The 19,095-nt window shown below is 48.8% G+C and overlaps 1 protein-coding gene across 1 annotated transcript in view; it reads right to left on the bottom strand.

The window, feature by feature from the left end:
- gigyf1a (GRB10 interacting GYF protein 1a) overlaps positions 1 to 19,095 on the bottom strand; it is a gene marked incomplete at its 3' end in the record, with an annotated part of 138,025 nt that overhangs the window by 23,558 nt on the left and 95,372 nt on the right. Inside the window, exons 12-14 of the mRNA XM_084326253.1 lie at positions 8,114 to 8,274; positions 6,423 to 6,585; positions 5,342 to 5,565 (exon numbers count right to left, since the gene is read on the bottom strand). Of these exons, the coding sequence (XP_084182379.1) occupies positions 5,342 to 5,565; positions 6,423 to 6,585; positions 8,114 to 8,274 (548 nt within the window). The remainder of the gene's footprint in view (positions 1 to 5,341; positions 5,566 to 6,422; positions 6,586 to 8,113; positions 8,275 to 19,095) is intronic.

Raw genomic sequence — 19,095 nt, 5'->3', positions numbered from 1 at the left:
TGCTCTCTCTCCCGTTTCACCCTACAACTGTCGGTCATGCTTGACCAGAAAAGCGATAAACGCTAAAAAATAAAGTAAAAAAAAAAAAAAAAAAAAAGCTATCTGGCTGCACGTTAGCCTAGCACAGCACAATGAATGGAAGCGGACAGTGCCGGTTAGCCTAGGCATTGTCCAACTAACACCTCTCACGACGGCTAACCGGCACTGTTTGCTTCCATTCATTGTGCTAACGTGCAGCCAGATAGCTTTCTACTGAACGCACAGAGAGGAAACTGGTATCTATCTTTTTGTCTCTCTGTGGAGAAGACGGTAAGCTAATTTCCCAAAATTTTTTGCGTGTTCCTTTAGCCCTATTTTCTGAAAATCCGCCTAAAAATACATACCTAAGTAAATGGAAGATTGCTCCACTTCTACAAGGTCCATTTGCATGTTCTAGGTATCTAGGGACATCTACGGATCTCAGGGAATGTATTCCCAGTGTCAGACATATTGTGTCTATTACTAGGCTTGCTTAAATTGTGATGAAACAAAGGAGAATATGAATTGTGATTTTTCTTTGCATCTTTGACAGTGAATAACACCATGCTAAAAATGACCAGACATGAAAAACTGCCACTGATCTCGTTCAGTACCTTCTTGAGATCATGTGTACAAATAAATCTAAGGAAATTAATAAAGGGAAGATGATTAAACAGAAGGTTTTGTAGATACAGTACTGAATTCTGCCATCCGGACCCATGCAATTTGAAATATTATTATAGAATATAGAATATGAGGCCTATAAATGACCTTATTATAGCCATGTAGCACATCTATGGATCGGGCCAAATCTACTTGTTCCAATGACAGAGTTACAATTTGGATTTAGTATCACCAGGCGTGCAGCAAGAACAGAGAATGAAATCTACTGTATTTACAGTCAGCTTTATATTTTTGCGACAGGTCCGCCATTTTGAATCCATTTGTAACATGGATGGTTGCTAAATGTTCACAGAAGGGAGACAAACTAACTGCACTCCAAACTATGCCAATAACGTTCAGTTTTGTGGTATAAAATCCAAAGAAATAAGAGAAATAAATTATAATCAGGAAGGCATTTGTTTCCAGAAAGCTGGAGAACCCTAGGAGATGTGGTTTTTCGAAATGTCAACGCTCATTGAAAGCAGTGTCTTTCCTTCGTCATAATGACTACAGCTAAATGGCCGCTCGGATGCGTTTCCGGTCGAAATTCACGATCTATTGAATACAATTCCTAAATTCATATTTCATTAACACTTTCCCCGCCAAGGACGCCTAAACTAGTCATTCCCCGCCATGCTAATTCTGCCAATGACGGCGTAACACGTCATTGAGATCAATATTTCAAAAATCTGTGATCGCAATCATATTTCTCCCGCGGAGACTTGAGATCTACTGTTGATCCCCTCTCAACTCTCCAACGGTTCAAGAGCGCCATCTGGTGGCCGATCGGCGGATCGCCCAAACCGGAAACGGAAGCTGGTGCTCATTCCAATTCGGTCCGATCACTCGCTAATAGTCCCGGGACTCGAGCTAGACACAATGGATAGCAATCCGTTACCAATAACTCGATAAACAACATGATTTGGACGTATATACTATTATACAACCTGGAGATGGATCGCATATTTCAACATCCCATAATAGGAATATTTTTGCTCCACGCACACCTGATCTCTGAGCGGCGAGGAGTAACGCGTGGGAGGCTCACGCTGCCCCCGTCGCTTCCTGATTCTGCTGTACAGGCGCACCAACCGACCTGTAGGAGTCACTGTCCACAACGTCCGATCCCCACCCACCAGCTTTCCCACCCCTAACACTGCCAATTGTGTTAGTATGAACGACCAGCCAAGCTGGTAGCAACACAGAGAGCTGGGCTCGAACCCAGCATCTCCTGCGTTAGTGGCGAGCGCCTTGCCCACTGCGCCACTTAGCCGCACACACACTGACATTTTGAGAGAAGAACAGGGGTTTCTAAAAGAGCCAAAATGGGCGCCAGAAAAGGTAAAGACAGGAAGTCAATTGAATGCAGAAATGAAAGATAATACCTCTGCTCAGATAGTGCACAAATAATAAAAGGCAGCAGGACACAGTGAGGAATGCAGCGAGGCATGTTTTGATGCCTTTCTGTGTGCATTATACTACCATTACTTTCAGTGTGCATTAAACTACCATTAGGTTCTGTGTGCATTATACTACCATTACTCTGTGTGCATTAAACCAGGGGTTCCCAAACTTTTCAGGCGGCGACCCCCAAATAACGGTGTCAGAGAGCCGCGACCCCCACTATTATGGGAGGCAAAAAAAAAAATAATAATTAAATAAAAAAAAAGAAAACATTTAATAAATGGAAATGTATGGTTGAAACATGCACACGTTCAAACGCACACACACTAATAAGCATTGGAGGCTTTTAACCAGGGCCGGACTGGGGAAATCATTCAGGCCAGGAAATATAGTGCAAAATATAGCCCCAGTCAGGCCACTTTTTAAGCAGGGGGTCCCCCACCAGGAAATTTCTTGTTACAAAGACTTCATTTCCTGCATTCTGGTGCAGGATTTTTTTTATTTGTACCCTTTAATCGCCAAGGACGCCGTAACACGTCATTGCTCGCCATGCTTAATCTGCCAATGACGCCGTAACACGTCATTGAGATCAATATTTCAAAAATCTGTGATTGCAATCATATTTCTCCCGCGGAGACTTGAGATCTACTGTTGATCTCCTCTCAACTCTCCAACGGTTCAAGAGCGCCATCTGGTGGCGGATCGGCGGATCGCCCAAACAGCAAACCGGAAACTGGTGCTCATCCAAATTCGGTCCAACCACTCGCTATAGCTCCCGGGACTCGAGCTCGACACAATGGATAGCGATCCGTTGTCAATAACTCGATAAACAACATGATTTGGACGTATATACTATTATACAACCTGGAAATGGATCGCATATTTCAACATCCCATAATAGCAATCTTTTTGCTCCACGCGCATCGCCCAACGGCCCGAGGAGACTGGGGTAAGTTTCAGCGTTTATTATTACAGTGTTCGATACAAACTGCTCTGATGATCATATCACCCACACTACATGAATCATCTAACATTGGCCACGAAATTATAAACGACCCCCCCCCATCCGGTCAACATCAGATGATTAGTAGTAACTTCTAGAAGCACGTACATTTGAAATTTTTTATCTGGCGCCGATCGCTATCAAACTGTATTTGATCATCAATATAATGCATTTAGGGCTATAAATCACGTTCTGCAGAATGCTGCAGAAAACGATAAAAACATATTTATACTTTAGACCGTATTTTAGTATGAATATGTGAATGAAAAAGTAGAACGTTGCTAACGATAGATAATTGAAGTTGAATGGGCCATAGTAATGTCAATTTAGCAATACAATTTAAAAAGTTATAGCCCTGCAAAGAAGGGGAACTTCTCCATAGACAAATAAGAGCTGGCAGAGGATGGTATAAGGATGTACATAAGCGTGGCAGAGAAAGGGTTAAATGCCAGTGTTTGTGATGGCATCACAAATTATTGTTAAAAAACAGGCTAGCATATATATGATTAGCAACAACACTGATTTTGATGGATTTTCAGTTTTTTTGTAATGTCAGATTAAAAATAATGTCAAGTTAGACCGCGCTCTCAAGATACGACACTGGGTGCTGAAATCCCATTAAGTATTATATAAAAGAAGCAGTGAAGCCAGACCAGCACTCTCAGGTTCAAAATTTAATGGCAGCCTGAAACAAACATGTTTCGGAATTACATATTCCTTCGTCAGTGTTATAGCTTGTATAGCTTTAACACTAGCAAGCTATAACACTGACGAAGGAATATGTAATTCCGAAACATGTTTGTTTCAGGCTGCCATTAAATTTTGAACCCGAGAGTGCTGGTCTGGCTTCACTGCTTCTTTTATAGATTAAAAATAATACAATCTTTTATTCAACTTCAGCCCTGATCATAACACCACATATTCATTTTATAATTCTAACCCTTTAAATGCCAGTGTGTTGTGATGGCATATATTTGCAATATATCAAATGCAAAGTAGATTTTTCTGGGGGGGATTATTACAGGCTAGCAAGTGTCAATGATTAGCAACAACAGTTTTTTGTAAGGGTCCCGCCTCCACCAATCACATGCGGCTCCCTTTGTGTGTGTGAGAGCAAGAGAGAGAGAGAGAGAGAGAGAGAGAGATAGTTCTCCAACTTGTGTGAGTTGCAGTGATCTCCTGGTTGTTCCCCACCTAGGTTATCTAACTATTGCGCTGCTGCAACTAGAAACACTGGCCTGGCCTGCTTCTAAGTTCAGTGGCCTGACTGCATAAAATTTTAAAAAATCATCTGGCGACCCCCCCCCCCCCCCCCCCCCCCCCCCCCCGCCGCGGCTCGCGGCCCCCACTTTGGGAACCCCTGCATAAACTACCATTACTCTCTGTGTGCATTAAACTATCATTACTTTCTGTGTGCATTAAACTACCATTACTTTCTGTGTGCATTAAAATACCATTACTCTCTGTGTGCATTAAACTACCATTACTTTCTGTGTGCATTAAACTACCATTACTCTCGTGTGCATTAAACTACCATTACTCTCTGTGTGCATTAAACTACCATTACTCTCTGTGTGCATTAAACTACCATTACTTTCTGTGTGCATTAAACTACCATTACTTTCTGTGTGCATTAAACTACCATTACCTTATGTGTGCATTAAACTACCATTACCTTCTGTGTGCATTAAACTACCATTACTTGTTGATTGAAATGGGTTCCCATCTTTCTTTTTTTGGACTCAAAAAACAATTGACCATGTTGCTCATGTGTGGTTCACATTTTGCTCAGGTTGGGACTCCCTTCCACCCTGTTCCCACCAAAATGGCCACTGTGTGAATATGATCAATAGGCTTTTACGATTCTCCTGTTCCATCTCCAGTCTTCTCGTCTCTCCTACGTACCCCCTCACTCAACAGGTATGCATGTATATATTCAGGGTATCTGCAGGTTTCAAGTAAAATCTAAGACTTTTTAAGACCTTTTTAATACCATTTAGAGCTAAATGGAATACCAATTTCATAACCATACCAACGGCTGCCTATTTAAATTCTCGTTTGTTCCATACAAGCTCTCACCAGGTACACCAAGCTGCCGGTAGCCCCGCAAAACTTAAATACAAAAACATTTTGTAATACCTGTGCAAATTAAATGTAAGACTTTTTAATACCTTTTACAGTAAAGACTTCTCAAGACCCCACAGATACCCTGATGTTGTGTGTGTGTGTGTGGTTGGCTGAGCTCGGACTCACAGTCCCGGAGGACCCCCGGGCAGGCTGCGGGCGCTGCGGGGGTGGTGGCTGTCTCACCAGCAGGGGCGGCGGAGAGGGCCCCGGGGCGAAGGGCACGCGCCCCCACATCTTGATGACGTCGCCCAGGGGCTGGAAGCCCTCATCGCAGCCCCGCTTCACCAGCAGGGTCATGGTGAAGTAACCGGCCTGGAACCACTCACACATCTCCACCGTGGTGAAGGGGCCTGAGGAGGGGAGAGGAGATGAGAGATGAGGTTAGGAGAGAGGTGAGGTTATGAGAGAGGAGAGGAGAGGAGAGAGGAGGGGAGAGAGGTGAGGTTAGGAGAGAGGTGAGGTTAGGAGAGAGGTGAGGTTAGGAGAGAGGAGAGGAGAGAGGAGAGGAGAGAGAGGTGAGGTTAGGAGAGAGGAGAGGAGAGAGGAGAGAGAGGTGAGGTTAGGCGAAAGGAGGAGCAGAGAGGAGGAGAGGTGAGGTTAGGAGGAGAGGAGAGGTTAGGAGAGGAGAGGAGCAGAGGAGAGAAGTTTTTTTACTTACTTTTTTACTTCTAATTTACATGCTATACTATGTTATTTTATTTCATACTTATATTGTCTTGCACAGTCTCTGGAGCATAACAGTAAGAAGCATTTTGTATAAAAGTATTCTGTACTTCTGTATGACAACTATTAAAGAAACTTGAAACTTGAGGAGGAAAGGAGCAGAGAGGAGGAGAGGAGAGAGTGAGGTTAGGAGAGAGGAGAGGAGCGGAGAGGAGGAGAGGAGAGAGGTGAGGTTAGGAGAGAGGAGCGGAGAGGAGAGGAGGAGAGGGGAGGTTAGGAGAGAGGAGGAGAGGAGAGGAGAGCAGGTGATGAGGAGCAAAAGTTAGGATAGGAGTAGAGGAGAGGTAATGGGAGAAGAGAGGAGTTGAGGAGAGGAGCAAAGAGGAGAGGTTAGGAGAGGAGTTGAGGAGGCAATGCACTTTATGTATGTCTATGTATGTGTGTGTGTGTATGTATGTGTGTGTGTATGTCCATGTCACTGTGTGTGTGTGTGTGTGTGTGTGTGTGTGTGTGTGTGTGTGTGTGTGTGTGTGTATGTGTGTACCCTGGATCTCCCCCTGGGGGTCTTTATAGAACCACTTCATGGCCGCCTCGTGGGACAGGGGCAGCGCTGCAGCTGTGTTCCTGCTCTCCTGCTGCAGGGCCTGCGTGAAGCACTCCTCCTCCAGAGAGGTGTCCTGCAGGGAGGCCACCATCTTCTCCGCCTCCTGCACACACACACAGAGAGACACACACACACAGACAGAGATACACACACACACAGAGAGACACAGATTCTTTATTGCCTATATCTATTGTTGTAACATAATAATATAACCCATAGGGCAACTCATCTGCACCTTTGTTTACACTGTTTTTTCTCATATTTTCAGATTCAGATCAAATTGTATTGCCTATATGTATGTCTTTCTATTATTACCCTGCCCCTTTGACTGCTACCTGTTGATTTGACTATCACTTCCTGGGTAACATTAGTTCCTACCTGTTCATTTGACTGCATCACTGCCTGGGTAACATTAGTTCCTACCTGTTCATTTGACTGTAACACTGCCTGGGTAATGTTAGTTCCTACATCACTTACTGGGTAACGTTAGTTCCTACATCACTGCCTGGGTAACGTTAGTTCCTACATCACTGCCTGGGTAACGTTAGTTCCTACCTGTTGATTTGACTGTAACACTGCCTGGGTAACTTTAGTTCCTACCTGTTGATTTGACTGTAACACTGCCTGGGTAACGTTAGTCCCTACCTGTTGATTTGACTGTAACACTGCCTGGGTAACGTTAGTTCCTACCTGTTGATTTGACTGCAACACTGCCTGGGTAACGTTGGTTCCTACCTGTTGATTTGACTGTAACACTGCCTGGGTAACGTTAGTTCCTACATGTTGATTTGACTGTAACACTGCCTGGGTAACGTTAGTTCCTACCTGTTGATTTGACTAACACTGCCTGGGTAACGTTAGTTCCTACCTGTTGATTTGACTGTAACACTGCCTGGGTAACATTAGTCTCTACCTGTTGATTTGACTGTAACACTGGCTGGGTAACGTTAGTCCCTACCTGTTGATTTGACTGTAACACTGCCTGGGTAACGTTAGTTCCTACCTGTTGATTTGACTGTAACACTGCCTGGGTAACGTTAGTTCCTACCTGTTGATTTGACTGTAACACGGCCTGGGTAACGTTAGTTCCTACCTGTTGATTTGACTGTAACACTGCCTGGGTAACGTTAGTTCCTACCTGTTGATTTGACTTTAACACTGCCTGGGTAACGTTAGTTCCTACCTGTTGATTTGACTGTAACACTGCCTGGGTAACGTTAGTCTCTACCTGTTGATTTGACTGTAACACTGGCTGGGTAACGTTAGTCCCTACCTGTTGATTTGACTGTAACACAGCCTGGGTAACGTTAGTCTCTACCTGTTGATTTGACTGTAACACTGGCTGGGCAACGTTAGTCTCTACCTGTTGATTTGACTGTAACACTGGCTGGGCAACGTTAGTCTCTACCTGTTGATTTGACTGTAACACGGCCTGGGTAACGTTAGTCCCTACCTGTTGATTTGATTGTAACACTGCCTGGGTAACGTTAGTCTCTACCTGTTGATTTGACTAACACTGCCTGGGTAACGTTAGTCTCTACCTGTTGATTTGACTGTAACACTGGCTGGGCAACGTTAGTCCCTACCTGTTGATTTGACTGCAACACTGCCTGGGTAACGTTAGTTCGTACCTGCTGCAGGTGCTTCATGCCCTCGTCGTCCTCGGTGTCTCCACCACCAGACAGAGGGAGGAGAGGAGCAGCAGAGGAGGGAGGGGGGGCGAGCAGCGTCGAGGAGGTGGTGATGGTGGAGTTGATTGGGCTCAGGTGGTTCTTAGCGCCCCCTACTGCGTCTGACAACAACAATAACAAAGACATTTAGTAAACAAAGAAACAACAGGTGGCACTGAAAGGTTCTCAATTTAGTGCAAGTGCGATTTCCACCTCTCACAATTCCTGTCACATGACTAATGCTAACGCTGCATGTCTGATCAGAAGATACAATATTATCACAATACTAGAGTCACAATACTGCAATTTCACAATATACAACCTTTTTTCCAACTGCAAATTATGGCCCCAATGAGAGAGAAAAAAAAGGTGTCGGTGCATTGATTTAGGTGTTATCGAACATTGTGATACCATATTTTGACCACGTCCCCCAGACCTAGAGGACATATTCTACAGTCTGAGAGAAGCCAGGAAGTGCATACCTTCACTTGGCACGCTATACTGCACCACCAGGACCGTGAGAGAGTACCTTCACTTGGCACGCTATACTGCACCACCAGGACCGTGAGAGAGTACCTTCACTTGGCACGCTATACTGCACCACCAGGACCATGAGAGAGTACCTTCACTTGGCACGCTATACTGCACCACCAGGACCGTGAGAGAGTACCTTCACTTGGCACGCTATACTGCACCACCAGGACCGTGAGAGAGTACCTTCACTTGGCACGCTATACTGCACCAGGACCATGAGAGAGTACCTTCACTTGGCACGCTATACTGCACCACCAGGACCATGAGAGAGTACCTTCACTTGGCACACTATACTGCACCAGGACCGTGAGAGAGTACCTTCACTTGGCACCAGCGTTTCCGTTAGCCGGTAATTACCGGTATTTGACTGGCAAAATCTGTTGAAGTCCGACAAATTTAATCTCTCCGGTCATAGTGTCCGGTGAAAATAGTTCCCTCTGGGCACAGTTTGATTATTTGAATTGTATTTGGATGGGCTGGAGTTGGGTGGCCTATGCGATGAACGAAACAATCATTGCGTTTGTTGTCGTTGCTTCGCTCAGCGAGAGCTTGCTGCTGGATTTGCGGAAGGCATGCAGCTGCAGACCCACAGAACCCACCAGCTTTGCTGGCACAGTGCGGTCCCCAGACCTGGAAAGCTGCTCTGCGGGTCTGCAGCTGGATGCTTCTTGCAAACTAACTGCGGCGCTCGCGCTGATATTGTTGGACCGGCTGCTTGGTGGAGCAACGATGAAACGAATGTAATGAATCGTTCGTCGCATGGGCTATTTAATTTTGGCCTGTTTTGGTACGGTTCGGGTGGTCAAGTTGTGCTTGGAGGGAGTTGTTTTCACCGGACATTATGACCAGCACCAAGTCGTTGGGACTAGGTGGAGATATACATCACGCAAACCCACGATAATGTTGCCGTCTCTCTGCCAAATTTCTCAGTTCTTCGCTTGATATAATTAATACAAATGTCCAATATAACGGAATTCGTTAGCTCATAAATGTGATTATAACAGACTGCTGTTTATTAATGTCGGGCCGACTGCCCACAGACACAGGTCTATTTGATTTAAAGTCGGCAGCAGCACGGAGTCTCTGGACTTATTTTATTTGGAATATAATGACTGTATACGCAAAAGTAGCCTAGCTTTAAGTTAAAATATTATAAATCTACATGCCTTGAGGATGTCATTCTTTATATAGCCTGTTGTTTTTAAGCTCAATAAACTCTGACCGGAATTTCTCTCATTTGACTGGTAGATAAAAATCTACCGGACCCTGAGACCGGCAACAATTTTTTCTAACGGAAACCCTGCTTGGCACGCTATACTGCACCAGGACCATGAGAGAGTACCTTCACTTGGCACGCTATACTGCACCAGGACCATGAGAGAGTACCTTCACTTGGCACGCTATACTGCACCACCAGGACCATGAGAGAGTACCTTCACTTGGCACGCTATACTGCACCACCAGGACCATGAGAGAGTACCTTCACTTGGCACGCTATACTGCACCAGGACCATGAGAGAGTACCTTCACTTGGCACGCTATACTGCACCACCAGGACCATGAGAGAGTACCTTCACTTGGCACGCTATACTGCACCACCAGGACCGTGAGAGAGTACCTTCACTTGGCACGCTATACTGCACCAGGACCATGAGAGTACCTTCACTTGGCACGCTATACTGCACCACCAGGACCATGAGAGAGTACCTTCACTTGGCACGCTATACTGCACCACCAGGACCGTGAGAGAGTACCTTCACTTGGCACGCTATACTGCACCACCAGGACCGTGAGAGAGTACCTTCACTTGGCACGCTATACTGCACCAGGACCGTGAGAGAGTACCTTCACTTGGCACGCTATACTGCACCAGGACCATGAGAGAGTACCTTCACTTGGCACGCTATACTGCACCAGGACCGTGAGAGAGTACCTTAACTTGGCACGCTATACTGCACCACCAGGACCATGAGAGAGTACCTTCACTTGGCACGCTATACTGCACCACCAGGACCATGAGAGAGTACCTTCACTTGGCACGCTATACTGCACCACCAGGACCGTGAGAGAGTACCTTCACTTGGCACGCTATACTGCACCAGGACCGTGAGAGAGTACCTTCACTTGGCACGCTATACTGCACCACCAGGACCGTGAGAGAGTACCTTCACTTGGCACGCTATACTGCACCAGGACCGTGAGAGAGTACCTTCACTTGGCACGCTATACTGCACCACCAGGACCATGAGAGAGTACCTTCACTTGGCACGCTATACTGCACCAGGACCATGAGAGAGTACCTTCACTTGGCACGCTATACTGCACCACCAGGACCATGAGAGAGTACCTTCACTTGGCACGCTATACTGCACCACCAGGACCATGAGAGAGTACCTTCACTTGGCACGCTATACTGCACCAGGACCATGAGAGAGTACCTTCACTTGGCACGCTATACTGCACCAGGACCATGAGAGAGTACCTTCACTTGGCACGCTATACTGCACCAGGACCATGAGAGAGTACCTTCACTTGGCACGCTATACTGCACCACCAGGACCGTGAGAGAGTACCTTCACTTGGCACGCTATACTGCACCACCAGGACCGTGAGAGAGTACCTTCACTTGGCACGCTATACTGCACCACCAGGACCGTGAGAGAGTACCTTCACTTGGCACGCTATACTGCACCAGGACCGTGAGAGAGTACCTTCACTTGGCACGCTATACTGCACCAGGACCATGAGAGAGTACCTTCACTTGGCACGCTATACTGCACCACCAGGACCATGAGAGAGTACCTTCACTTGGCACGCTATACTGCACCACCAGGACCATGAGAGAGTACCTTCACTTGGCACGCTATACTGCACCACCAGGACCATGAGAGAGTACCTTCACTTGGCACGCTATACTGCACCACCAGGACCATGAGAGAGTACCTTCACTTGGCACACTATACTGCACCAGGACCATGAGAGAGTACCTTCACTTGGCACGCTATACTGCACCACCAGGACCATGAGAGAGTACCTTCACTTGGCACGCTATACTGCACCAGGACCATGAGAGAGTACCTTCACTTGGCACGCTATACTGCACCACCACGGACCATGAGAGAGTACCTTCACTTGGCACGCTATACTGCACCAGGACCATGAGAGAGTACCTTCACTTGGCACGCTATACTGCACCACCAGGACCATGAGAGAGTACCTTCACTTGGCACGCTATACTGCACCAGGACCGTGAGAGAGTACCTTCACTTGGCACGCTATACTGCACCACCAGGACCATGAGAGAGTACCTTCACTTGGCACGCTATACTGCACCAGGACCATGAGAGAGTACCTTCACTTGGCACGCTATACTGCACCAGGACCATGAGAGAGTACCTTCACTTGGCACGCTATACTGCACCAGGACCATGAGAGAGTACCTTCACTTGGCACGCTATACTGCACCAGGACCATGAGAGAGTACCTTCACTTGGCACGCTATACTGCACCAGGACCATGAGAGAGTACCTTCACTTGGCACGCTATACTGCACCACCAGGACCGTGAGAGAGTACCTTCACTTGGCACGCTATACTGCACCAGGACCATGAGAGAGTACCTTCACTTGGCACGCTATACTGCACCACCAGGACCGTGAGAGAGTACCTTCACTTGGCACACTATACTGCACCAGGACCATGAGAGAGTACCTTCACTTGGCACGCTATACTGCACCACCAGGACCGTGAGAGAGTACCTTCACTTGGCACGCTATACTGCACCAGGACCATGAGAGAGTACCTTCACTTGGCACGCTATACTGCACCACCAGGACCATGAGAGAGTACCTTCACTTGGCACACTATACTGCACCAGGACCATGAGAGAGTACCTTCACTTGGCACGCTATACTGCACCACCAGGACCATGAGAGAGTACCTTCACTTGGCACGCTATACTGCACCACCAGGACCGTGAGAGAGTACCTTCACTTGGCACGCTATACTGCACCACCAGGACCATGAGAGAGTACCTTCACTTGGCACGCTATACTGCACCAGGACCGTGAGAGAGTACCTTCACTTGGCACGCTATACTGCACCAGGACCATGAGAGAGTACCTTCACTTGGCACGCTATACTGCACCACCAGGACCATGAGAGAGTACCTTCACTTGGCACGCTATACTGCACCAGGACCATGAGAGAGTACCTTCACTTGGCACGCTATACTGCACCAGGACCGTGAGAGAGTACCTTCACTTGGCACGCTATACTGCACCAGGACCATGAGAGAGTACCTTCACTTGGCACGCTATACTGCACCAGGACCGTGAGAGAGTACCTTAACTTGGCACGCTATACTGCACCACCAGGACCATGAGAGAGTACCTTCACTTGGCACGCTATACTGCACCACCAGGACCATGAGAGAGTACCTTCACTTGGCACGCTATACTGCACCACCAGGACCGTGAGAGAGTACCTTCACTTGGCACGCTATACTGCACCAGGACCGTGAGAGAGTACCTTCACTTGGCACGCTATACTGCACCACCAGGACCGTGAGAGAGTACCTTCACTTGGCACGCTATACTGCACCAGGACCGTGAGAGAGTACCTTCACTTGGCACGCTATACTGCACCACCAGGACCATGAGAGAGTACCTTCACTTGGCACGCTATACTGCACCAGGACCATGAGAGAGTACCTTCACTTGGCACGCTATACTGCACCACCAGGACCATGAGAGAGTACCTTCACTTGGCACGCTATACTGCACCACCAGGACCATGAGAGAGTACCTTCACTTGGCACGCTATACTGCACCAGGACCATGAGAGAGTACCTTCACTTGGCACGCTATACTGCACCAGGACCATGAGAGAGTACCTTCACTTGGCACGCTATACTGCACCAGGACCATGAGAGAGTACCTTCACTTGGCACGCTATACTGCACCACCAGGACCGTGAGAGAGTACCTTCACTTGGCACGCTATACTGCACCACCAGGACCGTGAGAGAGTACCTTCACTTGGCACGCTATACTGCACCACCAGGACCGTGAGAGAGTACCTTCACTTGGCACGCTATACTGCACCAGGACCGTGAGAGAGTACCTTCACTTGGCACGCTATACTGCACCAGGACCATGAGAGAGTACCTTCACTTGGCACGCTATACTGCACCACCAGGACCATGAGAGAGTACCTTCACTTGGCACGCTATACTGCACCACCAGGACCATGAGAGAGTACCTTCACTTGGCACGCTATACTGCACCACCAGGACCATGAGAGAGTACCTTCACTTGGCACGCTATACTGCACCACCAGGACCATGAGAGAGTACCTTCACTTGGCACACTATACTGCACCAGGACCATGAGAGAGTACCTTCACTTGGCACGCTATACTGCACCACCAGGACCATGAGAGAGTACCTTCACTTGGCACGCTATACTGCACCAGGACCATGAGAGAGTACCTTCACTTGGCACGCTATACTGCACCACCAGGACCATGAGAGAGTACCTTCACTTGGCACGCTATACTGCACCAGGACCATGAGAGAGTACCTTCACTTGGCACGCTATACTGCACCACCAGGACCATGAGAGAGTACCTTCACTTGGCACGCTATACTGCACCAGGACCGTGAGAGAGTACCTTCACTTGGCACGCTATACTGCACCACCAGGACCATGAGAGAGTACCTTCACTTGGCACGCTATACTGCACCAGGACCATGAGAGAGTACCTTCACTTGGCACGCTATACTGCACCAGGACCATGAGAGAGTACCTTCACTTGGCACGCTATACTGCACCAGGACCATGAGAGAGTACCTTCACTTGGCACGCTATACTGCACCAGGACCATGAGAGAGTACCTTCACTTGGCACGCTATACTGCACCAGGACCATGAGAGAGTACCTTCACTTGGCACGCTATACTGCACCACCAGGACCGTGAGAGAGTACCTTCACTTGGCACGCTATACTGCACCAGGACCATGAGAGAGTACCTTCACTTGGCACGCTATACTGCACCACCAGGACCGTGAGAGAGTACCTTCACTTGGCACACTATACTGCACCAGGACCATGAGAGAGTACCTTCACTTGGCACGCTATACTGCACCACCAGGACCGTGAGAGAGTACCTTCACTTGGCACGCTATACTGCACCAGGACCATGAGAGAGTACCTTCACTTGGCACGCTATACTGCACCACCAGGACCATGAGAGAGTACCTTCACTTGGCACACTATACTGCACCAGGACCATGAGAGAGTACCTTCACTTGGCACGCTATACTGCACCACCAGGACCATGAGAGAGTACCTTCACTTGGCACGCTATACTGCACCACCAGGACCGTGAGAGAGTACCTTCACTTGGCACGCTATACTGCACCACCAGGACCATGAGAGAGTACCTTCACTTGGCACGCTATACTGCACCAGGACCGTGAGAGAGTACCTTCACTTGGCACGCTATACTGCACCAGGACCATGAGAGAGTACCTTCACTTGGCACGCTATACTGCACCACCAGGACCATGAGAGAGTACCTTCACTTGGCACGCTATACTGCACCAGGACCATGAGAGAGTACCTTCACTTGGCACGCTATACTGCACCAGGACCGTGAGAGAGTACCTTCACTTGGCACGCTATACTGCACCAGGACCATGAGAGAGTACCTTCACTTGGCACGCTATACTGCACCAGGACCGTGAGAGAGTACCTTAACTTGGCACGCTATACTGCACCACCAGGACCATGAGAGAGTACCTTCACTTGGCACGCTATACTGCACCACCAGGACCATGAGAGAGTACCTTCACTTGGCACGCTATACTGCACCACCAGGACCGTGAGAGAGTACCTTCACTTGGCACGCTATACTGCACCAGGACCGTGAGAGAGTACCTTCACTTGGCACGCTATACTGCACCACCAGGACCGTGAGAGAGTACCTTCACTTGGCACGCTATACTGCACCAGGACCGTGAGAGAGTACCTTCACTTGGCACGCTATACTGCACCACCAGGACCATGAGAGAGTACCTTCACTTGGCACGCTATACTGCACCAGGACCATGAGAGAGTACCTTCACTTGGCACGCTATACTGCACCACCAGGACCATGAGAGAGTACCTTCACTTGGCACGCTATACTGCACCACCAGGACCATGAGAGAGTACCTTCACTTGGCACGCTATACTGCACCAGGACCATGAGAGAGTACCTTCACTTGGCACGCTATACTGCACCAGGACCATGAGAGAGTACCTTCACTTGGCACGCTATACTGCACCAGGACCATGAGAGAGTACCTTCACTTGGCACGCTATACTGCACCACCAGGACCGTGAGAGAGTACCTTCACTTGGCACGCTATACTGCACCACCAGGACCGTGAGAGAGTACCTTCACTTGGCACGCTATACTGCACCACCAGGACCGTGAGAGAGTACCTTCACTTGGCACGCTATACTGCACCAGGACCGTGAGAGAGTACCTTCACTTGGCACGCTATACTGCACCAGGACCATGAGAGAGTACCTTCACTTGGCACGCTATACTGCACCACCAGGACCATGAGAGAGTACCTTCACTTGGCACGCTATACTGCACCACCAGGACCATGAGAGAGTACCTTCACTTGGCACGCTATACTGCACCACCAGGACCATGAGAGAGTACCTTCACTTGGCACGCTATACTGCACCACCAGGACCATGAGAGAGTACCTTCACTTGGCACACTATACTGCACCAGGACCATGAGAGAGTACCTTCACTTGGCACGCTATACTGCACCACCAGGACCATGAGAGAGTACCTTCACTTGGCACGCTATACTGCACCAGGACCATGAGAGAGTACCTTCACTTGGCACGCTATACTGCACCACCAGGACCATGAGAGAGTACCTTCACTTGGCACGCTATACTGCACCAGGACCATGAGAGAGTACCTTCACTTGGCACGCTATACTGCACCACCAGGACCATGAGAGAGTACCTTCACTTGGCACGCTATACTGCACCACCAGGACCGTGAGAGAGTACCTTCACTTGGCACGCTATACTGCACCAGGACCATGAGAGAGTACCTTCACTTGGCACGCTATACTGCACCACCAGGACCGTGAGAGAGTACCTTCACTTGGCACACTATACTGCACCAGGACCATGAGAGAGTACCTTCACTTGGCACGCTATACTGCACCACCAGGACCGTGAGAGAGTACCTTCACTTGGCACGCTATACTGCACCAGGACCATGAGAGAGTACCTTCACTTGGCACGCTATACTGCACCACCAGGACCGTGAGAGAGTACCTTCACTTGGCACGCTATACTGCACCAGGACCGTGAGAGAGTACCTTCACTTGGCACGCTATACTGCACCAGGACCATGAGAGAGTACCTTCACTTGGCACGCTATACTGCACCACCAGGACCGTGAGAGAGTACCTTCACTTGGCACGCTATACTGCACCAGGACCATGAGAGAGTACCTTCACTTGGCACGCTATACTGCACCACCAGGACCGTGAGAGAGTACCTTCACTTGGCACGCTATACTGCACCAGGACCATGAGAGAGTACCTTCACTTGGCACGCTATACTGCACCACCAGGACCGTGAGAGAGTACCTTCACTTGGCACGCTATACTGCACCAGGACCATGAGAGAGTACCTTCACTTGGCACGCTATACTGCACCACCAGGACCATGAGAGAGTACCTTCACTTGGCACGCTATACTGCACCACCAGGACCGTGAGAGAGTACCTTCACTTGGCACGCTATACTGCACCAGGACCATGAGAGAGTACCTTCACTTGGCACGCTATACTGCACCAGGACCATGAGAGAGTACCTTCACTTGGCACGCTATACTGCACCAGGACCATGAGAGAGTACCTTCACTTGGCACGCTATACTGCACCACCAGGACCATGAGAGAGTACCTTCACTTGGCACGCTATACTGCACCACCAGGACCGTGAGAGAGTACCTTCACTTGGCACGCTATACTGCACCAGGACCATGAGAGAGTACCTTCACTTGGCACGCTATACTGCACCACCAGGACCATGAGAGAGTACCTTCACTTGGCACGCTATACTGCACCAGGACCATGAGAGTACCTTCACTTGGCACGCTATACTGCACCACCAGGACCGTGAGAGAGTACCTTCACTTGGCACGCTATACTGCACCACCAGGACCGTGAGAGAGTACCTTCACTTGGCACGCTATACTGCACCAGGACCATGAGAGAGTACCTTCACTTGGCACGCTATACTGCACCAGGACCATGAGAGAGTACCTTCACTTGGCACGCTATACTGCACCAGGACCGTGAGAGAGTACCTTAACTTGGCACGCTATACTGCACCACCAGGACCATGAGAGAGTACCTTCACTTGGCACGCTATACTGCACCACCAGGACCATGAGAGAGTACCTTCACTTGGCACGCTATACTGCACCACCAGGACCGTGAGAGAGTACCTTCACTTGGCACGCTATACTGCACCACCAGGACCGTGAGAGAGTACCTTCACTTGGCACGCTATACTGCACCACCAGGACCATGAGAGAGTACCTTCACTTGGCACGCTATACTGCACCACCAGGACCGTGAGAGAGTACCTTCACTTGGCACGCTATACTGCACCACCAGGACCATGAGAGAGTACCTTCACTTGGCACACTATACTGCACCAGGACCGTGAGAGAGTACCTTCACTTGGCACGCTATACTGCACCAGGACCATGAGAGAGTACCTTCACTTGGCACGCTATACTGCACCACCAGGACCATGAGAGAGTACCTTCACTTGGCACGCTATACTGCACCAGGACCATGAGAGAGTACCTTCACTTGGCACGCTATACTGCACCAGGACCATGAGAGAGTACCTTCACTTGGCACGCTATACTGCACCAGGACCATGAGAGAGTACCTTCACTTGGCACGCTATACTGCACCAGGACCATGAGAGAGTACCTTCACTTGGCACGCTATACTGCACCAGGACCATGAGAGAGTACCTTCACTTGGCACGCTATACTGCACCACCAGGACCGTGAGAGAGTACCTTCACTTGGCACGCTATACTGCACCAGGACCATGAGAGAGTACCTTCACTTGGCACGCTATACTGCACCACCAGGACCGTGAGAGAGTACCTTCACTTGGCACACTATACTGCACCAGGACCATGAGAGAGTACCTTCACTTGGCACGCTATACTGCACCACCAGGACCGTGAGAGAGTACCTTCACTTGGCACGCTATACTGCACCAGGACCATGAGAGAGTACCTTCACTTGGCACGCTATACTGCACCACCAGGACCATGAGAGAGTACCTTCACTT

The sequence above is a fragment of the Notolepis coatsorum genome (genome assembly GCF_963971535.1).
Source record: "Notolepis coatsorum genome assembly, chromosome: 1".
NCBI classification, from domain to species: domain Eukaryota; kingdom Metazoa; phylum Chordata; class Actinopteri; order Aulopiformes; family Paralepididae; genus Notolepis; species Notolepis coatsorum.
This window is presented reverse-complemented; position numbering and strand designations above follow the sequence as displayed.